The following is a 25,446-nucleotide window of genomic DNA, read 5'->3' on the forward strand; positions in this document are numbered from 1 at the left end:
CCTAAGATCCATCTCCCATCTATTTATAGCCCTTCCCGCACTATTTCCAATCCTATGAGAGCCGCCCATGGCTAAATATTATATCTCCCACTAAGGAATCGGCTAGTTCCATCATAATTGAACTAGAATAGGATCTTAACCATGTCCAATTTGGTTTTTAGCTTTCCCGTTTCTTCTAATATAGGTCACCAACTTGCTATCTCTTTAAGTTTAGTCCTTTAATCATTCTTAATTTTGGGTTATTAGAAATTCGGGTGATATAACTCCTCCCCTTAAAAATAAATTTCATCCCTAAAATTTCGCATCATGCCAACCTCAGAGGCAGACTTAAGAAACCCTTATTTATTCTAAACCTTATACGGTTCACGTAACCACTCATCCATTATCCTTACTGATTCTTTTAATTTGATTTCCCTTTTTGCGCTTTTACTTCCTTTCGGCTCTGCTTGATTAGCGGATTCTTAATACCTAGAGAAATATGAGTATCAGCTCCCTGGCAAAGTCCTAGTTACAACTGCTTGCCTATTAACTCTTCATCCTTATCATTGGAAAATGCTTCCGCAAGTCTTAAATTTGCACATTCTTTAACTTTGCCCATCTTACAGATTTTACTAATGAACTTCAATTGTCAATTCATTAGAAACTTTTAATCCTTCCGCTACGCACACTAATCAATAATCCTTTCTCCATTCTTTAACTCAGCGGATACCCAAAAATGAGCACTGCTTAACTAGCACTTGTCCTATTATTGGCGAAATATCTAGAAGTTCTTAAGGTTTACATGTGTTTTAGCTTTACCTGTCTTGTGGGTCAATTCTTTCTTTCCACAAGGCAACCAAGCTTGCCCGTCACTCGTCCTTTACAACTACCTTAGTGAAGTGTCAGAGCGACTACTCTGACTCTAAAATCCTACTCCAATGGTAATTGAGGCTTTCTGCCTTACTCAAATGGGTTGTTAGTGCCAGATCCCGAAATTCTATTAACTGTTGTTAATTCATGAACAAGGATGAGAAGTGGTGTAGTGGTTAAGTTGTTTAAGTAACTTTTAAATTACCCAAGTTCTAGTCTCCAAAAAATCAATTATTTTTTTAAAATTTATTTAAAAATTTGGTCAGCTTTCCCATGCAAAACCGTCCAACCATAAGCTTGTAACACCTATTTTTATTTTGTTTTCTAACCCCATATTTTAAATTTTGAAAAGGGAAAACTCCTAGAGTAATTGAGCATAATTCTCTCTAACATTCTTTTCCCCCCTCATGAATGCTTTGTTGGGAGTTTACTCTTGGTCACCGTCCACTCCACCCCCTCACACTCCATCATTTTTTTTGTTCTCACAACAATTTTCTCTCTTTTCTCCTCCTTTTGTCGCCCAAATTAGTTGTTCCTCCTTGTTTCTTTCTTTCATTTTTTCTTAAATTTCCAACTTCAAATCGAGTCACCACTTAAAAACCACCATATCACCACCATACGACCACCTAATCACTACCATTCAACCACCTTAGCACCACCACCGCATCAAAATTGTATCATCACTTTAGTACCATCATCTAAAAATTAGTTTCTTTATTTATTTTTCTCCTATTTTATTTTTATTTCTTTTGATCGTCAGTTAGAATATCTTAATACTTCTCCATTGCCGAAATTTTAAAGTTCCTCTTGGAGACTTCTTCAATTTTTGACATATTTATCAATATTTGGGTAACAAGTATCCTCTATTTCTTATTTTAATTTTTATTCATAATCTCATCCATTTTATTTCCTTTTCATGAAAACTAATTCAATTCACTCAATCTTTTCATTAAACTAGATCCTCACACCAACTCAAGTCATCAACTTTAGAAGTGTACATCTTAGATCATCTTGGATAAAAGAGTAACTTTTATAAGTTGAGAAGTTAGTAAATGATTTTATTTGGGAATTATTTTATTGGAGATAAGAGAATTCTAACCTCATGTACGAGTTCATTAGGTGTGAATCAAAGTTCATATTCTCTTAGATTAGAACTGATCAAGATTTAGCAGGATTTACAATTCAAATTACAAAAGGTGGCATGTTATACAAGTTAAATACGTAAGGAATTGATTATATTTTATCGATCTATTATACAAATGAAATCATAATATTTTTGTTATTTCAAGTGAGTGACTTTGTGGTTATAAGGTAAGTCAGTCTTACTTGAGTTTTATGATAAGAGGTGATAAATATTGTTATGTATAGAAAATTACTTTCTAATCTCATGTTGTGCAAAAATCATGGCTATTTGGTTATCGTGATAACATGGATTACCATAGGTATTGAAACTTATATGTACATGAAAGCATTATTATCATGTTTATTCATTTGCCATGTGATTTATTTACCACAATGCATTACATGGGGTTGGGACATGTGTAAGGAGAAAGATGTGGCAGTAAATAATTTGCAAATTGGGTGGTTTTTCCACAACCTACATGTTTTGGTAGCTTGTCTGCAAATTTGGTGGCTTTGTCCACAACTATATGTACTGGTAGCCTGCCTGCGAATTTGGTGGCTTCGTCCACACTTATATTGGTATGTTTTGGATGGATGAGTTTTGGGAACTCCTTTTGGTGTGTAGCGGTGATGGGTAGAATGTTTTAAAAGAAAATGCATAATGGTTTCATCAAAATTCCATTGCCATAATCATGTGCATAAAAGTTGTAATTTTGTATATTGTGTATATGTTTATTGATATTTAATTTGTTATAAAGTTCACACTGAGCTTTTTAGCTTACTATTTAGTTTTCATAAACTTTTCAGATGATTCACGACTGTAGGACTTGGATCAGCATATGGAGGGGTCTCTTAAATGAAATATTAAATAAAATGGTTAATAAACTTTTTGGGTTGTTATTTTGGACATTGGCTAATAAATTTAAGTTGTTGTCTGAGTATTTTCAAAGTCCACTGCAAAATATTTTACCAAAATCATTTTTAACAAACTTATAAATTGAAGATTTGCAAATTCTTTGTTTTAATGATATAAGACGATAACTCGACATAATAATGAACTTTTCAAATATATATGTTTAAATAAATGTTTCCAAAAACTAAACTATTTAGTATTTAAATTTTAAGTTTTCACAAAAACAACTTTAACATAGTTGTTTTAAACAAGTAAAAGTTTTTCAACGGATTTCATATGGCTTCTGAAATTTGGCCATAACATTTAGGCCAGGTTTGGGGGTTACATTTAGTAGGATCAAAGTCGAGCTTAAAACTTACACTGTGGATTTTAAATCGGGTTTACATGCATGTTTTAAAGAGAATTTTTAAAAAATATTATTGTTAAATGTAAAAATCAAGTTTCTGAGGATTCGAGTCTCTGATGTTGATTCCTCTTTAGATGATGTACATATTGAGATTTAGAATGAAAACTTATGCTATAAAATTCTTGATCATAAGATTTTAAGTACGTTAGAGTAATTAAGAATATCTTTGAAACTAAAGATTTTCATAAAACATTAAGTAGAATGAATAACCGCAGAGTACGAACTCATGGAGCACGTCGTCGTGCGACTCAGGATGAGTCATCTACTACTCAAGTACCTACACTAGACCTTGATGTCAATCCTAATGAGAATGATCCTACTATGGATAATGCGAGTTAGGAGCTTGAAGAATTTGCTAATGAGGAAGTTAATCCTAACCCTGTTGATGGTGTTATGTCTCAAGCTCTATTGAGAGTGTTACAGCAAGTCGCTGGAGCCCAAGCTGATACTAGGGGCCATAAATTTGTAGTAGAAAGGCTTCGATCTAATGGAGTCGAGCTTTTTAGGGAAGTTGCTGGGACGACCCCTACAGTAGCTAAGTATTGGATGGACACTACAGAAAGAATTCTAGATGATTTGAACTGTACCCCAAAACAGAAACTAAAAGGTATGGTGTCACTTTTTAGAGATGAAGCCTACTGCTAGTGGCAATTTGTTTTTCGGGGTACCTAAGTTGAGAGGATAACTTGGGAGTATTTTCAAAATGCATTTAAGAAGAAGTACATAGGCACGAGATATGTTGAAGCTCGTAGGCTTGAGTTCATCAAGCTAAAATAGGGGGATAAGACAATGTCACAATACGAGGCAGACTTTCAGAGATCGAGCTGTTATGCACAAGGGATGGTATCTTTCGAGTAAGATAACTGTGTAAGGTTCGAGAATAGGTTGTGATACAATTTGAAAGTCCAGGTTGCTATGCTGTAGGAGAAAGTTTTTGAGACCTTCGTAGAGAAGGTTAATGTTCTGAAAGAGGTAAAATGTGTTGAACGTGAGAGAAGAGATAAGATTAAGACTCTGATTAAAAGATAATTTGGCTTAGGTGGTTCTAACCCGTGTCCTTTGAAGAGAGCCAAAGATAATAGACTGTGGCAAAACTCAGTTACAGTTGGTACTAAAGATAAGACTCAACAGTGTGCTTACTGTGGAAAACATCATCAAAGGGAATGTTGGAGAAAATTAGGAGCATGTCTGAGATGTGGATCTTTAGAGCATCAGATTAAGGACTATCCACATATGGTAGAACAAAGGCAAGCACTGTAACCAAAATAGAATCATAATCAAAAGGGACAAGGTAATAACAGGACTGGTAATACAGGATAGAGAGCATCTGGTTAGGGTACAAATTAGACAGAAGTAAGACAGCCTACTTTGGTTTATGCAGTGAGGCACAGAGAGGACCGAGATGCAGCTAATGTCATCGTAGGTACTTTTACAATTAATCATTATAGTGCATTTCCTTGATAGATATAGGTTCTACTCATTCATATGTTGCTTGCCCTATGCATGATAAATTGGGAATTATGATAGAAGATGCTGTTAGTGATGTTTCTATGGTTAGTCCTCTAGGGCAATTTGTCATGGTGAATAAAATTTATAGACGATGTCCACTAGAAGTTCAAGGTGAAATGTTTCCAGCCGATTTGATGGAATTACCATTTAATACATTTGATTTAATCTTAGGAATGGACTAACTGGTTGAACACCAAGTTAGTTTAAATTGTGCTTCAAATAGAGTTTCACTGAAGACGACTAGTGGAAAGAAAATTGTGTTTGTGGGGGAGCGTAGAGATTACTTGTCAAATGTAATCTCCACTATTGTTGCTAAGAGAATGGTTAGAAAAGGATGTGAGGCATATCTAGCTTATGTTCTAGATATCGGTGTTAGTAACTCTACGTTGATCAGCATCCGCACTGTACATGAGTTTCCAAACATTTTTCCGGAAGAATTGTCTGGGTTACCTCCTAATAGTGAAGTTGAATTTGGAATTGAACTATTGTCTTGTAATAGCCCGCTTTTCTATAGTGTCAGAAATAATGGTTTTGGGACCACAAAATCGACAAGCGAGCCCATAAATATTATTATATAATATTTATGAGTCAATTATAGTATTAAAATAAATTTTGAATTGGCAATTTATGCTATTTGAACGAATAATTAGGTCAAGTGGTATGGCCCTAAAGTCAAGTGGTTTTAGAAAATGAGGTATTGGGACTTCATTTCGATAAACTAAGCCGGACATATTTTATTAAATATTCATGGAGTGTTATTAAGGTTTTATTAAAGTTTCATTAAGAAATTTTAATGTTTATATAGTTAATTAATTGAAAAAGACTAAATTGTAAAAGCTGAAAAAGTTGAATTCTATTAGTTAAATGGATCAATTAGCTTTGAAAAGGTGAATTAATGGACTTGAATGGTAATTATACCATATTTAAAGTGAGTGGATAATCATGGATAGGTTGCATGGTAAATTTTGTGAATTTTAAAGGTTATATTAGTAATTAAATAATTAAAACTAAAATAATCTAACCTAAATGATCATCTTCTTCATTCTTTATTTTTGTTTCAACCGATTAGCTATGGTGAGGGGAGGAAAACCATTCGGCCAAATTAGTTTTGGGTGCATGGTATGTGCTTTGATCCCGTTTTTAATGTTTTTTTATGTTTTTAGGCTCGTACTAGCTTAATCTAGCTAACCCGGGGTTCAATTTGTTAAATTTTTAAATGTTTGGAAATTTACCATGGATGAAATTGAAGTTTTCTTGAATATTTATGATAGATTATTAAGCTTTATTGTTAAATATAAGTATTTTGTTAAGTAATTTTTTATGATTTTTAAGTTTAGGGACTAATTTATGAAAATGGTAAAATTTATGGAAAATATTGTAAATTATGGATAAATATAGGTTGTTATAAGATTGGGTAAAAATCAGCTAGCATGATTTATGATTAAAAATGATGAAATTGCAAGTTTCGGGTTTAAGGACTAAATTGCAAAAAGGGTAAACTTTAAGGGTAATTTTGTAAAATTTCATTACGGGTTATAAGATAAATTAATTATTTTAAATGCTATAATGGGATTAATTGAATAAAAATAGTTAATTTATATGTTTTGGGCTTAAGGACTAAATTGTATAAAAGTAAAATGTTGGGGGCAATTTTATAAAATGTCAAACAGGACTTAATTGCATAAAATGAATTGATTTTTCTATTAGAATTAGTGAATTGAATGGAATTATTATTTTATATCTAGAACGAGTGGAAAATCGAGGAGAAGAAAAAATTACCAAATACCCCATATACTTAGTCATTGCAGCAATTTAGTCAGGTAAGTTCGTATGAACTATAATCATTATAATGTTAATTAAATTAAATATTTACTATGTTTTTTTTAATGTAAATGAATCAATATATATGTGAATGTATCCACATTATGACGAATTGACGTATATCGAGTCTTGCTTCAACCTTAAGAATTCTTAGGATACAAATGACATGTCATTAGGGATTTCATGTTTCGGGTGTTGGTCCTGAATGTCCTATGGATGGCTGAGGTCATGCATTTGTTGTGGATTCCCCACAGCTCGTGTGAGCAGGCCCATTTCACAGCTCGTGTGTGTAATGATGTAAGGAAAGGTTATAGTTATATGTAAAGGCACACTTCATGTGAGCTTTCCCGAGTATTTGATGAAATTCTAGAGGGTTCAACGGGTAAGAAAAGGAATGGAACGGTAAGTGACTTAATGGAAAGATTCATGACTATATGAAAGGGTTTAAAGCTTATGTGATGTATCTTAAAAAATTCTACTCATGATGTAAATGAGTTTATATATGTTGTTGATGAACCTATTAACATGTGAGTTTGATGATGCTTGAATAGGTTTGCACTAAACTTATGGTATTGGAAATGGTAAGTATGTAAATGAAATGAATCATGATCTTATGGTAACAATGATGAATTAAATGTTATGTTCATACATGGTTGATCTCATATGTATCATGAACAACTATGCTAACTTACGAGTTTGATGGTGTTGTATAGGCTTTTACTAAGCTTACAGCATTGGTAACAGTTTGTACTTGTTCTATAAATTTCATTATTGAAAAGGTAGGTTATGTTTTAAGTTTATACAAGCTTACTAAGCATTCATTGGTTACGTAACTATTTTCCTTTGTTTTATAGATTATCGGAAGCTCAATCGGCTCATCGGAGACCTATCACACTATCTAATAGACAATTTGGTAGTTTTTTGAGTAATTTGGATAAAGTTTATAATGGCATGTATAGGGTGATTTGTAATGGTATTATGGTGCATGTGTTAATGGTGTTTTGGCATGTATAAGCTTTGAAAAGCTATGTTGGTTTGGTACATTTTGATGCCTTACCAAGTTATGTGATTTTTGTTACTTTAAAGTGCTTGTTGATATGGTTCTCTTAGCATGTTAATGATGGTTTGAAAATGGTTACTTGTGACATGTTTTAGTTCATATTTGAACTAGGTTAGTATGTATGGAAATGGGAATATTAACATGTATAAAATGTTTGAAATGGTATTTGGTGAAAGTGTAAATGGCAATTTGGTAAGTTTGAGCCTTGACGTTTATGTTTGGTTGATGGATTTATAATACTTGTTAAGTTAAGTTACTTTGATCAATTTTAGGTAAATGATGTGCATGGTCTCTTGGTATGAGATATTGTCTTGGTAATAGTCATTTATGTTGTGATTAAGTACATAAGGGAATTAGGTCTTTATGCATGGAATTAGGTAATGTTAACATGTTATCGTAAATGGCATATTGGTTAGATAATTAAGTTGATTGAATTGGCATGATGATGTGTGTTTGGATGATGCTTTAGTACCTTGAAAGTGTGCACAATGGATTTAAAGTTTATGCATGAATTGGTTAGGAAATGGCTTGATTTTAGGTGAATTTTTTAGTTCACGCGGCTTGAGACACGGGTGTGTGACTCAGCCATGTGAGACACACAGCCGTGTGACCCTACTCAAAGAGTTATACGGGTGAGGACAGAGCTACGACACGACCGTGTGTCCCTAGTTCGAAGGTTACACTACCTGAGACAAGGGCGTGTTTCTTAGCTATATAAGGCACAACGGCTTGGCCGCACGATCGTGTGACCCCTTTTTCCAAATTTTTGTAACTTTTTCCTAAACTTTCCAAATTGTTACAAATTGGTCCCAAATTGCTTCTAAGTTATTTTTAGGGCCTCGAGGGCTCAATTTACGAACAGTATGCATGTTTATGAATGGTTTATGATATGATTAAATTATTGAATGATATAAAGTTTAGATGTTTCTGATTGTACGGTAATATTCTATAATCCTATTCCGACGATGAAAATAGATTAGGGGTGTTACATGTCTGATACAACTCCGATGTCCATTGCTCCCTATCACATGACACCAAAAGAGCTTAAAGAACTTAAGATTTAGCTTCAAGAGCTTCTGGATCGTGGTTCATTCGACCAAGTGTTTCGCTATGAGGTGCATCGGTTCTGTTTGTCAAGAAGAAGGATGGTTCTATAACGATATGTATTAATTATAGACAATTAAATAAGTTGACCGTCAAGAATAAGTACCCACTGCCTAGAAACGATGATTTGTTTGATCAATTTCGAGGAGCGAAGGTGTTCTACAAGATTGATTTAAGGTAAGGGTACTATCAACTCAAAGTAAAGGAATCGTATGTGCCCAAGACTGCGTTTATGACACGATATGGTCATAATAAGTTCTTAGTAATGCCTTTCGGTCTTACGAATGCTCTGGCTACATTCATGGATATGATGAATTGAGGTTTCCAACCATATCTCAATCAGTTAGTCGTTATCTTTATCGACAATATTTTAATCTACTCTAAAACTGAGTCTAAACATGACGAGCATTTGAGGATTGTACTATAAATTCTTTAAGAGAAGAAACTCTTTGCAAAATTTAGCAAATGTAAGTTCTAGCTTAAGGAGGTTATCTTTCTGGGTCATGTGGTGGCTGGCGAAGGTATTCGTGTAGATCCTAATAACATTGAAGCTATTGTGGAGTGGAAACAATCTAAGAATGTGTCTGAGATTCAAAGTTTTCTTGGTTTGGTCGACTATTATAGGAGATTCGTTGAAAGGTTTTCTTTGATTGCTGCTCATTTGACTAAATTGTTAAGGAAGAATGCTTTATTTAAATATACCGATGATCAGCAAGCCAATTTCGAAAAACTTAAGACTGTGTTGATTTAGCTTGAGTTTGGAAAGGATTATGCGGTTTACAATGATGCGTCACATACTGATCTTGGATATGTGTTGGTGCAAGAAGGAAAGGTGGTAGCTTATGCTTCGAGATAGTTCAAGTCACAGAGTGTAATTATCCAACTCATGACTTGGAGCTAGCAGCTGCGATTTTGCAATCAAGATTTGGAGACATTGTCTCTATAGTGAGAAGTGTATTATTTACACAGATCATAAGAGTCTTAAGTATCTACTCACTCAAAAAGAGTTAAACTTAAGACAATGTAGGTGGATTGAACTGCTCAAGGATTACGATTGTACCATTGAGTACCATCCTGGTAGGCTAATGTGGTAGCCGATGCATTGAGTCGAAAGGCGACGACTAAACTTAGAGCTATGTTCGCAAGATTGAGTTGGTTCAAAGATGGTGATATTTTGGTAGAATTGCAAGTGAAGCCCATATTGATTGGTGGAGCTAAAAAAATGTAGCCTTTGGATATTTCTTTTCCACCTTACTTCAAACAAGTTGGGGATGGTTCAACGACTAATTTTAGGTTTAACTCTGATAGAGTACTTTGTTTTAAAGGAATATATTGTATACTGAATGATAAGGAGTTGAGACAATTTATTCTCCGAGAAGCTCATAATAATCATTATGCTATGTATCCTAGAAGAAATAAGATGTATCATTATTTGAGACAGTTGTATTGGTGGTCGAGTATGAAGTGTGAGGTGACTAAATTTGTTGATAAGTGTTTGACTTGTCAACAAGTGAATGCTAAACATCAACTTCCTTTTGGTTTGTTACAACCCATTAAGATTCCATAGTGGAAGTGGGAACGTATCACTATGGATTTTGTTAGTGGGCTGACATTGACTCCAACTAAGAAAGACTCTATGTGGGTGATTGTGGATAGGTTCACTGAGTCGGCCCATTTTTACCAGTTTATACTGATTATTCTCTTCAGAAGCTTGAAAAGTTTATATTTTCAAGATCGTATGATTACACGACGTACTTGTATTAATTATTTCTGATCGGGATCCTCAGTTTACATATCAATTCTGGAAGAAATTGCATGAAGCTCTTGGTACTCGTTTGGAGTTCAGCACTACTTATCATTCACAATCTGATAGGTAATTTAAGCAAGTTATTTAGATTCTTGAGGATATGTTGAGAAGTTGTGTCATCTATTTTCAAGGAAGTTGGGAGGATCATCTACCATTGGCTGAGTTCGCATACAACAATAGTTTTCAATTAAGCATTCACATGGCTCCTTATGAAGATTTGTATGGTCGTAAGTGGCGAACAACATTGTATTATGCTGAGTTGAATGAAAGAAAAATTTTTGGACCTAAGCTGGTTCAAGAGACTGATTGTTTAGTTAAGCTGATACAAGAAAGATTACGAACGGCTTCCGACAGGTAGAAATCATATGCCAATCTTAAAAGGAAGGATATTGAGTATTGTGTAGGGGATCAAGTCTTTTTAAACGTGTCTCCATAGAGAAAAGTGTTGAGGTTTGGATGAAAAGGAATAGTGAGTCCAATGTTTATTGGGCCATATCAAATTCTAAAAAGTGTTGGACCAGTGGCTTATCAGTTGAAGTTACCACCAGATTTGGGTCGTATCCACAATGTTTTTCATGTTTCTATGTTGAGAAAGTACCATTCAGATCCATCTCATGTGTTTAATGTAGAAGAAATTGAAGTTAGACCGGATTTGTCTTTTAAGGAGGAACCGATGAAAATTTTAGATTGTGATATTAAAGTTCTGAGGAAAAAAAAATTCCTTTGGTCAAGGTTCTGTAGCGGAATCATGATTCTGAGGAAGCTACGTGAGATCTAGAAGATTCTTTCTGGTAGCAATATCCTCATCTTTTTGAACTGGGTAAATTTCGAGGACGAAATTTATTTTAAGAGGAGTAGAGTTGTCATATCCCAAAATTATATTAAGTGTTGTTAATTCATGAACAAGCTTGAGAAGTGGTGAAGTGGTTAAGTTAGTTATGTAACTCCTAAATGACCCAAGTTCTAGTCCTCATAACATCAATTTTTTAAAAAAATTCATGCAAAAATTTGGTATGCTTTCCCATGCAAAACTGTCCAAACATAAGCTTGTAACTCGTATTTTTATTTTTTTTCTAACCCTATATTTTAAATTTTAAAAAGGAGAAACTCCTAAAATAATTGTGCTTAATTCTCCCTAACACTCTTGTCCCTCCTCATGAATGCTTTGCTAGGAGTTTACTCTTGGTGACCGTCCACTCCTCCCTCTCTCACTCTTTAATTTGTTTTGTTTTCACGATAATGTTCTCTCTCTTCTCATTCTGCCGCCCAAATTGGTTGTCCCTCCTTGTTTCTTTCTTTCATTTTAGCTTAATTTTCAAATTTCAATTCGAATCACCACCATACAACCATCTAATCACTACCATTCAACCACCTTAGCACCACCACACCACCAGCACATCAAAATCGTATCATCACTCTAGTACCATCATCCAAAAATTGATTTCTTTATTTGTTTCTCTCTTCTTCTTTTTCTATTTCTTTTGATTGTCACTTAGAAGATCTTAATACTTGTCCATTGCCAAAACATTAAAGTTCCTCTTGAAGACTACTTCAACTTTTGACGTATTTGTCAATATTTGGGTAACAAGTATATTTCATTTCTTATTTTAATTTTTATTTATAATCTCATCTATTTTATTTCCTTTTCATGAAAACTAATTCAATTCACTCAATCTTTTCATTAAACTAGATCCTCACACCAACTAAAGTCATCAACTTTAGAAGTGTTCATCTTGGAATAAAGGAGTAAGTTTTATAAGTTAGTAGATGATTTTATTTGGGAAATTCTTTTATTGGAGATAACAGAATTCTAACCTCATGTGTGGTTTCTTTAGGTGCGAATCAAAGTTCATATTTTCTTGGATTGGAAGTGATCAAGATTTAGTAGGATTTACGATTCAAATTGCAAAAGGTGTGCATTTTATACAAGTTAAATACGTAAGGAACTGACTATAAATTATCAATCTATTACACAAATGAAAGCATAATATTTGGTTATTTCAAGTGAATGACTTTGTGGTTATAAGATAGTTTAGTCTTACTTGAGTTTTTATTATAAGATGTGATAAATATTGTTATGTATTGAAAAACACTTTCTAGTCTCATGTTGTGCAAAAATCATGGCTATTTGATTATCATAATAACATGGATTACCATGGGTATTGAAACTTATATGTACATGAAAGCATTATTATCATGTTTACTGATTTGCTATGTGATTTGTTTGCCACAATGTGTTACATGGGGTTGAGACATGTATAAAGAATAAGATGTGGTAGTAATAATTTTCAAATTTGGTGGTTTATCCACAACCTACATGTTTTGGCAGCTTGCCTGTAACACCCCAAACTCGGCCTAAACATTAGGGCCAAATCTGGTGATGTCACATTGTAACATCCCTTACCCGTATTCTACGCTGGAATAGGGTACGAGGCATTACCAGAATAAATACACTTATAAACATATTAAACCGAGTTATAAATTTCATCCAAATTAAAAACTTTCAAATTATTATCTTCGAGTCGCTAATTAGAGTTTACGAGGCCCAATACATACCCATTCATATGCTCAATATATCCGTTAAATCAATCCAATATTGAAGAATCCACTTTAAGTCAAAATCAATATTAATCACAATCATAAATCTTTTAATGTTATTTTCATATATCACTAACTGAACTTTGAATGTCAATTTACGAATATGTAATTCACTAACACATTCTGGTATATACAATGTTTAATTGATGAAATCATTTAATTGAGCTAAATTTCATATTCACTCCAAATTTTCTTCTATATCCATAAATGCTTTCACTTACCATTTACCTAACCAATTTCTCAAACCAAGCTATCACACAACAATAATACATCACTTGTGCTTCATGAATTCAATGTTCGAATCTTATCACCATCAAATCCATGTCATTCGAATACTTAAATCATATATTATTACGTTTCATATACCAAGCATATGTCAAAATTATGAATACGCAATCAATTTATTTTTCATTTATTTAACTAGCAAAATAATCTCAAAATTCATAACATTCCATTACTTAAGATATGCCAAAAACCACTCCTATAACATAAACTAGCACCATGGCCGAATTTTCAGTATGCTATTTATTCCCCTTTTTCCGAATCACATAGAAAATATTACAAATATGTATATATTTGAATACTATAATTATGCATCAACTTACCAACATGAGTTAATTCATGAGCCACTCATGACATCATTTCATGCCAAATATACCACACGCATATGCTATGAAACTTTATTTTCTCTCATGAGCTTACCATGACCAGTAATGCACCAATATAAGCATCACTCCTATTTCAACATTTATCGATTATAATAAGACATTTAACCAATTATACACAATTCATTCATATACTTTATTTTCCTCCTCCTCCTCTCCATCCCACATCCTTTATGTATATAACATGCTTAAATAGCATTATACATAATTTCACTATTCACTTATACGTAAATTCAAAGCTGTCTAGTTGAGTTATAGTCACTAAATTATTTTTATCTGGAGCTACAGAGCTCCGAATTAAGTTTTGGTTTTTTTACAAAACTAGACTCACATATATTCTTACCAAAAAATTTTCAGAATTTTTTTCTTATCCAATTAGTACAGTTTATTATTTAAAGTCACACCTATTTCACTACTCAACATCTCTGACCTCTCTTCACTAAAAATAAATTATCTCATTGTACAGAATTAATATGATATTTACGTTTATTTCCTTTGAAAATAGACTCATTAGGGATTCTAATCATATAAATTATAACTCATAATTTTTTTTACAATTTTCAATTATTTTCCAAAGTCAGGACATGGGATTCCGAAATCAATCCGACCCTGCCTCACTAAAATTCAAATATCTAAAAATATATAACTCTTTTTCTTTCTCTTTTCTTTTATGTAAAAATAGACTCATTAAGCTTTCATTTCATATCTTATTCACTCTCAAATTAAATTTACACCATTTTTGGTGAGTTTTTAAAGCCACACTATTGTTACTGTCCAAAACTGTTTTGTTGCTAATTTTACTTTTTCATAATTTCACTTTTTCACTTTCAATCATTATTCAATTCAATTCCACACATATATTCATCATTCAATCACACTTAATCATTACATGATCTCATGTATTTTCACTTAGTCAATTTCCCGATGAACACTTCGGAATAATAACAGATACTCGGTGGATTCAGCACATAGCAACCACCTTATTAATCAATGATGTCCGGTGGAATCAGCACATAGCCACCACTTTACTAATCAATGATGTTCGGTTCACATAGTAGCCTACACATAGTACTATACATGTGACCATTACCATTCGATACACGTAGTAGCCTGCACATAGTTATACACACGTGATCGAAACTATCTGGTACGCATAGTAGCCTGCAATAGTACTACACATGCGACCTATCATTCCGGTACACGTAATAGCCTGCACATAGTACTACACACGTGACCATCACTTTCACTTTCACATAGTGGCCTACACACAGTCCATGCCACACATGTGATCATTTCTGTCACTTCATTCGTATCCCTTTTTATTCCGAATGTTCAATCGGGAAATTTCTCACTTTTTCTCATTTTTTTCCTTTTTCACTAATAAAAGTCAATTCCTTGTCTTTCTTAACTTATAATAACACATTTAACTTATTTAACACTCACATTATTCAATCCAGTCCAAAAATCACATTTTGGAAAAATTACATTTTTACCCCTAAAGTTTTACAAAATTATGATTTTGCCCCTAGGCTCGGAAATTAAACTTTATTCCTTTTTATTATGTTTTATGACATGCTGAAAATGTTTCCCTTCTATGGCAACAGCAAATTCTCACTCTAATGCTTACTTATGAACATTAGGTATTTTACCGATTATGTCAATTTACTCGTTTTCACTTAAAATCGGCTAGCAAAAGTTATTTAACATAATTTCAAGCTTCATATTCTACCATAAAACATCAAAATAAACACATTTCACCTATGGGTATTTTTCCAAATATGAACTCTAGGTTAAATTATTGCTAGAATAAGCTAAATCAAGTTACCGGGACTCTGAAAACATAAAGAACATTAAAAATAGGGCTTGGAATCACTTACTATGGAGCTTGGAAGCTTGAAAACCCTAAATATGGCTTCCCCCCTTGCTGATTTCGTTCACCATGGAGAAGATGGACAATTTTTTGGCTATTTTGGCCTTTTTAATTCTTTTAATTACTAAATAACCAAAATGCCCCCAACTTAAAATTTTCCTATTTCACTTATCTCTTGTCCATTTTTGTCCAACAAGTTAACCAATGGTCTAATTACCATTTAAGGACCTCCAAATTAAAATTTCATAACAATTGGACACTTCTAACATGTATAACTCAACTTTTGCACTTTTTAGAATTTAGTCCTTTTGACTAAATTGAGTGCCCAAACATCAAAATTTTCGAACGAAATTTTCATGAAATCATTTTGTGAAATTGTAGACCATAAAAATATAATGAAAATAAAATTTTTTTCTCGTCGAATTTGTGGTCCCGAAACCACTATTCCGACTAGCCCAAAATTCAGGTTGTTACATTGCCTGCGAATTTGGTGGCTTTGTCCACAACTATATGTACTAGTAGCTTGTCTGTGAATTTGGTGGCTTCATCCACATTTTTTGGTGTGTTTTGGAAGGATGAGTTCTGGGAACTCCTTTTGGTGTGTAGCGGTGATGGGTAGAATGTTTTAAAAGAAATTGCATAATGGTTTCATCAAAATTGCATTTCCATAATCATGTGCATAAAAATTGTAATTTTGTATATTGTGTATATGTTTATTGATATTTAATTTGTTATAAATTTCACACTGAGCTTTTTAGCTTACTATTTAGTTTTCATAAACTTTTCAGATGATTCACGAGTGTAGGACTTGGATCAGCATATGGAGGGGTCTCTCAAATGAAATATTAAATAAAATGGTTAATAAACTTTTTGGGTTGTTATTTTTGACATTGGATAATGGACTATTTATGGGTTGTTTTTACTTATATTTTATAAACTACCACACATGCATGATAGATGAACTTATAAGTGTTTTAAATTGTTGTTATAAAATATTTTAATAATTTTATCTAATTTTTAATAAACTTATAAATTTAAGTTTTTTTCTAAGTATTTTCAAAGTCCATTGCAAAATATTTTATCCAAATCATTTTAAGAAATAATTAAAATTAATGTTGCAAATTCTTCATTTTAATGATATAAGACGATAACTCAATAATAATGAGCTTTTCAAATATATATGTTTTAATATATGTTTTCAAAAACTAAATTATTTATGTTTTATGTTTTCACAAAAATAACTTTAACATGGTTGCTTTTAACATGTAAAAATTTTTCTCCTAATTACTCCTTACTGGAGTTTCATTTCCCTTGCTATTCCATCGTTTAAAATTTTCCAAAACTAATTTACTTCACCACTACTTTTCCTGATTCAAAAGCCTATTACTATAAGGAGGTTTGCATGTTGCCTCGAGAAATCTGTTTTCCCTACCTTACTCGTGGTCTCAACATGAATTGAGGGAAATGTCAACCATGCACTTCCATTGGCTATTTTATCCTCTTCTCAAGGAGAAGTTCTACCTTTGGGAAATATATACTAACTTTACTGCCAGTCATCCCAGAACATGGAGAGAGCCCTTTTCAAGAACTAGAGAGGGTTTTCCCTTTCATCTAGTTCGTTATGGCTCCTACTATAACATGGTGGGGAAACCATGTCTGCCCCACTTGCCTCCCCATCTCGGAGGTTCAAATGCAAGCCCTGGCTTGCGAATAAGATAGGGGCGAGCACTGCAACCTGTCGTGGAAGTGCAGCTGCATGGGGACTTGCAAGCCTCGGCAAACACCAACCCTGGCATCCACACATACCTTCCTCCATATCATTCTCACTCAAATCCCTTAGCATGCCTAACACAAGGACTCTTTTCCCTAGGCTTCAAACTTATGGCCAACTATATATCTGCCACCATGGTATTTCCAATGCAAACTCTACCCTTCTTCTGTAAAGTTGCTAATGCCATCTTTGGGTTCTACATCCCTAAGGATTAGCGGGGTCATTCCTACTTCTTCCAAAAGATCAGCCAAGAAGCAGAATACCATTGACGCGGCTGCCTACTTGGTGACTAATAAGGCTATACCTCTTTTGTATTCTTTATCTAATAAAATTTTCTTTCTCTATTAGTTGTACTTTTAATGTATGCACTTGCTTTTCCTTTCTCTACATTTATCTACTCTCGACTGCCTACTTGGCTACTAATAAGGCTATACCTCTTTTGTATTCTTTATCTACTAAATTTTTCTTTCTCTATCAATTGTACTTTCAATTTATGTACTTACTTTTCCTTTCTCTAAATTTATCTACTCGCATTTTCCTACTTATAGTTTCCTTTTATTCTTTTTAGCATGCATCTACTGGAATTTCCACTACCACAATTTCTCAATCGTACTTTCTACGCATAATTTCTATATTCACTTATTGGTACCTACCTTTCAATTCGCCAATCTAGGAACATACATCCACATATCGCATATATTTTCCTAACCATTCTGAGGACTTGAGGGACTTACCAGTTCGATCGCCATGCATACAGGGTTACTTCCTTCCAATCTTATAGGTCAAAAGATTGGCTAAACATATGGCTCTGATACCAATCAAATTGTAACACTCCATGCTTGACCTGTCCACCAAATCTGGGTATGGGACGTCACAAATGGACCTATACTTAGTTTGGCTAACTTAATTACTACAAAATAGTCTCAAATAAAATATTCTAAAAAATCAATAATAATTATAATTCCTGCAACTAAGGCCTTAAGTTGTTGAATGCTTAATTCTTTAATTCATTTCTATTTCAAATTAGACTATTTGCTTACATTTCAGCTCTTAAAATCTAGCTAAGGAATGTTTGTCCTAAAAATCCAGATTCTAAGTATACTTTTTGGCTTCGTTGTTATTGATCCTGTGGAGAAGCCTCCAATGGTACCTCTTTCCCATGAGCATGACTTGATCTAACAGCGATCCTCGATCTCGACATTGTCTGGCCTGGTCCCTCCTCAAAGTCCTCGATTCCTCGCTTGTCTGGTAAACATCATACAAACTCCTATAAGTTCAAATGAACTTAGTGAGTTCCTCTTCTGTCCATATATTTAAACTCTACCATATGAGGGTAAACAATGTAAAATAATTTAAACATAAATACTCCCTGCTCATTTATGGTGAGTGTTCTATATCAGGGTGGCAAACTCCACTCGATCCTCCTAGCTATTAGGCTTGCTACAAGTTTTTCCTCTGGTCAGACTCTCTACTTGATAGTGATCCAAAAATCTCATCATATCAGCGAGTCTTATCCTTATTGTCTTTCCTTTCCTTTCATACATTTCACTTTTCCTTTGCTTGGGGTAATGGTTGACCTTAAACCGACTTGACTGTTCGTCAGTTTCCCATCAGGTACCATTATGGTAGCTTTTCAACCATTTCCCCAAGGGATTCTTAAAGTATACCTTCCATGGAAGACTCTTTCAATCCAAACCTCAGTCTCGAAGGACCCCTTGACATTTCCATATTGTGCTGACCTTCAAGCATGATTGGTCATTCTGGCGAACCCGTTCTTATTTCATCTTACTTTTTGTAGAAGGGGATTACTTCCACTAATTCGCTGCTCACCTTTTCCTTTACTTGAGACCTCACATGTTTAAGATGTAAAGGTTGTTGGATCTGGTGCCTTGAGTGTAGTATATTTGTTTGTAAACTTGTAATTTTTCTGAATAGATTGATTAATAAAATTATTCATGAATTAAATAAATATACTTTGTATTATTTTCCTCACATGGTTTTTGCACGCAAAGCAAAATAGAAGTAAATGTTGCTCATTTGTTGTCTAAATGTTTAACTAATACTAAATAGTATTACGTGGTCGGATCGTAGTACAGAAAGATGGCTTGTATTAGTAAACGAACCTAAAATGTCCGTAGTCTAATCAGAAAATAGAAAATCGATTGAAAAACTAATCTAGCGTCTATCAAGTCCAATAGGAGAGATGTCTTGTCTTGGGCATCAGAGCAGATGACTCCTAGAAGATAGAGACATAGTTTTGACTAACTGGACTGGCAGTACACCAGACAGGACCCAAGCATAATAGATCCTAAATCCATTTATGGATTTATTAACTTGTAACGTTCATAGTGTGACATACCTAAATCCTGAGTGGATGGCGAATTATGTATGCGTGACTTGTACACTTTGATGTAAGTAAAAGCCTAAGTTCAAATAGATAAGGAACCGAAAGCTGGTGTGCTGGGTGTACAACTTCTGTAGTATGTAGCATCATTCACAATAGTGGGATTCATAGCCCAAAACATGGGAAGATAATATCCTCTCATTAGCATTGCATGGTTGATGAAAAGTAGACGTGGCAACGGGCTATCCGTCTTTGTGATGGATGACTTAATTACCATTTGATAGTGATTGACTTTTCATGAAGGAAGATGTAATGGTTACCATGAGATAAAATAGGATCATATTGGGAGAGCAGATATTATATCAAAGAGATCAATGATATCCTATGAAGGTAACACACTTATGACAAGGTCATTGGACGAGTACTGAGTAGTTGTTTTCGTAATGGTATGTCGTTGAGTAGAGCTTAGTCACGATACTATAGTGGAATGACTTCGTGACTAAATAAGTTTATAAGTAATAGGCAAAAAGCTGGAACTCAAATATAAATCATTTGAGTCTCAACTACATATGTCCAATTGGTCCCTCCGCTAGTTCATTGAAATCAGAAATGAATTGTGTTTGAATAAAAATAAACAAAACTAATAGAAAAAGAAAAATTAGAAACATTTAGGAATGATTATTGTTTTCTCCGAACTGGAGAAATGGAATAATTTGGAAATGAATTAGGTTTCCAAAAATGAAAATGGAAATTTCAAATCCTATATAAGATTACTTAAAAAATGATGGAATAATGAGTTTATATTTTTGGATTGTTTTGAAGCCTAAAAATAAAAATTACAAATCTATTTAGAAAAAGAGGAATTGAACTTGGGACTTAAGGATAAAATCATTATTATTTAACCAAGAAATTTGATATACTAAACATTAATTAAAAATAATAAAACAGCTTAAAAGATATGAAAAAAAACGAATGCGAGTAGGAGAGAAATTGACCAAGCACTCAAAGACAAAACCACTAACATTTTCTTGCCACCAGTGCACGCGCTCAATTGGACACGCTTTCATGCTCTCTCTAAAACTTCCTATTTGTCCAATTAACAAAAAATATGACATATTTAGACAATTTAACAAAGTATTTGGTACAATGAGTATTTTTTTTAAAGAAATTGACAAATATATATTTTTTATAAAACACTTGTCAATCTGTAACTTTATTTGTACCAAGCATTTTATCATAATTTAAATATCACTTATAATATAAATAAATAAAAATTTAGTAACAACTATAATGGTTTAAGCCTATTTTAATTGACATCCCATGAGATAATAAATGAACTTGTTTTAGAAATTTATTACGGTTAACTAATTCACTTGTGGTAAGCATGTAAATAATACAAACTTTAATGGTAACTTTATGTTTAAGAACAAGTAAAAAGACGAGGCTTGCTGTATCTATATTTTGTCTTTTAAACATGACTGACTAAATTAAACAAACAAACAAAAAAAAGTTCGCCAACTGAGAAATGAAGAGCTGAGAATCTCACAGGTCCACCAAGTCAATGCCCGAACCAGAATAATAATCCCCGAACGCCCAAAACCAAGCATGAATATGAAGCATTGCTTCTCCACAAGCGGTTCGTTCTTGACTTGAAACCCCTCCATTTTCTTTCCATTCTGTACTTATTTAATAAACTTTTAGCTGCGACTTTTACTCAACAGATCCCAGCTGTGTTACCGAAAGGGCAGCTTTGATTTTCTCAACTGTGCAGGTTAGGAGATGGTTAACAGTTTCAACAGATTCCACTGTTAGCTTGGCAGTCGGAACGCTGTTCACCAAAATCTGAAACCCCACTGTAAGTATGCATCCATCACTAGTATTCTCATCGATGTCAGGTTGCATTGAAGGTCCATCAGTTTGGACGCCAGGAAGAATTGCAAATCCTGATGGTAACAGTGCCACATGCGATGAATCACCACCATTCATCACCACTCTGATTGATGAGGCGTCAACAGGTGCATACACTATCAATGCACCACAAGCATCGCTCCATGTTTCTTGTAAAATTAGCATGTTGGTGTCACTGCCGTTAACTGCAGCACCACGAAGGATAGAGACACAGTTGCCTTGTCCTGGACCCTTGGCGACACTGAACATCGCCTGCATTGGTCTACCACTAGACAAAATGTCCCATTGATTACGCATCCGTTCGTTCCTCAAGAAACCAAACAGCGTTTGCTGTGTTATCGGCATCCAAACAGAAGTAGCAGCACTCAAAACAATCCCTAGAGGCTCACCAGGATCATTTACATTCTTCCGAGTCATCACCCTTACATCTTCACCCACATTACCAACATTAAGTTTGTCCCATTTATTCACACTTGAAGCACCAATTCCAGCACTGAAGTTGTATGCCATGCGCTGTGCAAGCTTTAACATGCTTTTCTTCCCCACTGCAGCATGCATCAGAAGAGGATTCTTTTATATCTGTAAGAGTTAAAGAATGATATATATATCATATGAACAAGGGAAAACCTGTATTAATGTCTTCACCGTGGATGTCAGGGGACATTAGTTGTGCCAAGCTGCTGTACTGTCTTCGGAGAGTGGCAATCCACCTTTGTGCACCAAAGCCAAAACCAGAACTGAGTAAGGGGCGAAAGAGATGGTGGACTGTGCTCTCATCATATTCCGAGTGTTCAACCCATGTAACCTGCATTTAACAAGTTGTAAGCATTCTTCTCCACAACAAATAACAAACCAAACCAAACTTCATTAGTTCATCTCATCTAGAGGCTTTAGAATCTCTTCCCTTCATCTCAAATTGTAAAATTGTTTAATGATGAGCTAATATCTGTCATGATATGACTAGATGAAGCTTAGAAAGAGGGTACCCTGATGAAGTGAATAAACAATCAAGCAACTTCTTGATTAAAATTTCATACTCATAGGTGAAGTTTCTACCATATCTGATTAGCAAAGCACAAGTGAAGAGTGATGGCAATCGAACTTGCTGTTTTTTTCACCTTCATGTATACTAGCAATTACCTTGGAGTACTTGTTGTCCATATCTTGGATAACACATCCAGAAGGAAGCCTCCTGCAATTTGCAAACATCAGTGCATTTGCAGCATTGCTCAGATTAATAGAAACATCAACGATGGCCCACACACTGTCGGAATGCTGCTTGCAGAACCGGATGAATTGAATTTGACGAATAGGAACCAAAGGTGAAAGAACTTGAAATTCAGCTTCCATCTGCAAGTACAATATTTCATAAGACCAAAGCTAAGCTGAAAAGTGTAAAAAAGATGAAGGCATAGAAGGAGAAAAAAATACCAATTGCAATGCATTGTCTCTGGTTACACCTTTACCACTTGATAGCACATCAATGGTTACTGCTCTTGAAATCATGCAGGGAAACATTTCTGCCCAACGATTCTATTCACAAAGTAGCAGACAAAGTTGTCATAATAATCATTTTCATTAAGACTAAATGAACAAAAACAGTAATCCACCATTTGCAGCAACCAAAAGCACCATCTCTATCACTAAGTGAGATTAATATAATCAAATAATGTAAAAGTGTGGGATGAGAAGTAAATGGGTGGCGTACCGCATCCATTAGTGTATCAACGAGGGCCAAGCCGCGAAGGGGAACCATGGCAGTTTCCCTAGTAGCCTCAGTTGTGAATCCACTTGGTTTCATGCCAATGAAAGAGGAGAAAGTCCTCTTATACTCCTCTAGATTTAAGGTTTCCATCCCATCACCAAAGCCTTTGATCCAAAGGGATTACCCATCTGTGCCATCTTAATTAATTCATCCATAGCTGCTAATGCAACATCCACCAAGGCTGACTTGTCATATGGCATTTCATACGCAAAAGAAGGGTTCATTAATGGCATCGTAGCCCCATGACCAAACTCAAATCCCATAGGCAAAGAAATGCTTCCATTGTTCAATCCACAAAAACCAGTTCTTCTTACTACAACCTCCACATTGGAATTTAAGCCCTGAGAAGGAGAAGGACTAGGGTTGGCGGAGGAGGAGGACAAATGCCTGCCCAAGAACTTGTTTGTTAAAGCACGTGCCCGGTTCAGTTCGTCTTTTAATCGAGAATTTTCGATCATAAGCTGGCTAGGTTCATAAGAGATTTCATCAGGCACTGCGGGAACCCCACAATTGTTGCATATGGCACTAGCTATGGCCTGCCTCAACAAATCATTCTCGGCTCGAAGCTTGTCGTTTTCTTGTTTAAGAAATACATTTTCATGGCGCTCCAATTGAGTCTGATTTAAACCATAAAAAAATGTCATCATTAACAATACCAGCCCGAGTTTTAAACACAGTTAAACAGATTATCATTATACCTTCATTTGGGTTCTCCTGTTTTGAAACCAAAATTTTATTTGCTTGCTCTCTAGGGCTAGCCTCCTACTAAGTTCCCTTCTTTGTTTTTCATCAGGGTGAGGACACTCTTTGAAGAAACTAAAGATTAAATGCAATAAACCCATCAAAATTTGATGAACAAAGTACAAAAATATAAATAAATAATCCTTGAAAGAAGGAAAAGATAAGCAAGCGTACGATTCAAGCTCATGTATTTGATGTGGATTGTGCCTATGGAATTTCTTCTTCTTCTTAGGTGGTCTTCCATTATCAGCAGTATCTTGATCATTACCTAACGCACCTTCAAAATCATCACTACTCCCATAACCATCATCTTCCTTCATCATCCCAATAAAACCAGGATCATAGTTTTCTCCAATCAGCCTCAGCTCACCATGACTAGCCATTCTTTTCTGCACCAACAATAAGTAAGTACCCCCGTTAAATGACCCATCTTTAAAACAATAACAAACAGACAGACAACCCACACATCAAAACAAAATTAATTAAAGGGAGACGAGGCATTACAGAATGAAGAAAGGCTGTTCTATTGTCAACGCCCATGCAAGACTCACTCAACACACTATTCTCAGGGTTTATTAAAGGGAAAAAAAGGTCACACCTTTTAGGGGATAAAGAAAAAAGAAAAACCAAATCCTTTTGCCTAAACCCAGACTGGAAAAATCCCTGAAAACGCCATGGAAAGACTGATAAATATGAAAAACCCTAATCTTTGTAACTGCATGTTTGACCAATTGCTTGAAAAGGACATCAACGATATATTTTATTATAAAAAAAACTAAAAGAGAAGTCAAAAAGATGTCATGGAAAAACCATAATCAAAACACAAAACCCAAGGAAAAAGCTTTCTTCTCTTTCACATTCACAGTATCAAAGCGTTAAAAAGAAAACCCAATTGACATGTCTTTCTCTCTATCTTCCAGTGCAATTAAGAAAACAGGCTGTAAGATATAAATGCACAATAAGAAAAACCAAAACCCGATACGAATATAAAAGAAAAGGAAGCTAATACCTTGTAAATTTTTACAGTAATCAAGGAGGTAAAGGTCAGTTTTTTTTCTTTGAACAGATGGGAACAGATACAGCTTATCAGTTCATTCTATCTTTCTCTCTCTTTATTGACTGCTTGGATCTGGAGAAAGTAAAAGGACAGAAACTATATAATAAAGCGTTTGCTTAGTTGAAGTGTGCCAGGA

The 25,446-nt window shown here is 34.3% G+C and overlaps 1 protein-coding gene across 1 annotated transcript; it reads right to left on the minus strand.

The window, feature by feature from the left end:
- Positions 1–21,169: 21,169 nt before the first annotated feature.
- LOC107912627 (homeobox-leucine zipper protein ANTHOCYANINLESS 2-like) lies at positions 21,170–25,158 on the minus strand. The gene is given in 9 exon segments (NM_001327072.1): positions 21,170–22,292; positions 22,375–22,552; positions 22,888–23,097; positions 23,179–23,280; positions 23,456–23,628; positions 23,631–24,129; positions 24,211–24,328; positions 24,428–24,642; positions 24,758–25,158. Coding segments are annotated over 9 exon segments (2,364 nt in total). The 5' UTR covers positions 24,884–25,158; the 3' UTR covers positions 21,170–21,549.
- Between the last annotated feature and the right edge of the window lie 288 nt (positions 25,159–25,446).

The sequence above is a fragment of the Gossypium hirsutum genome, chromosome D09 (genome assembly GCF_007990345.1).
Source record: "Gossypium hirsutum isolate 1008001.06 chromosome D09, Gossypium_hirsutum_v2.1, whole genome shotgun sequence".
Lineage (NCBI taxonomy): Eukaryota > Viridiplantae > Streptophyta > Magnoliopsida > Malvales > Malvaceae > Gossypium > Gossypium hirsutum.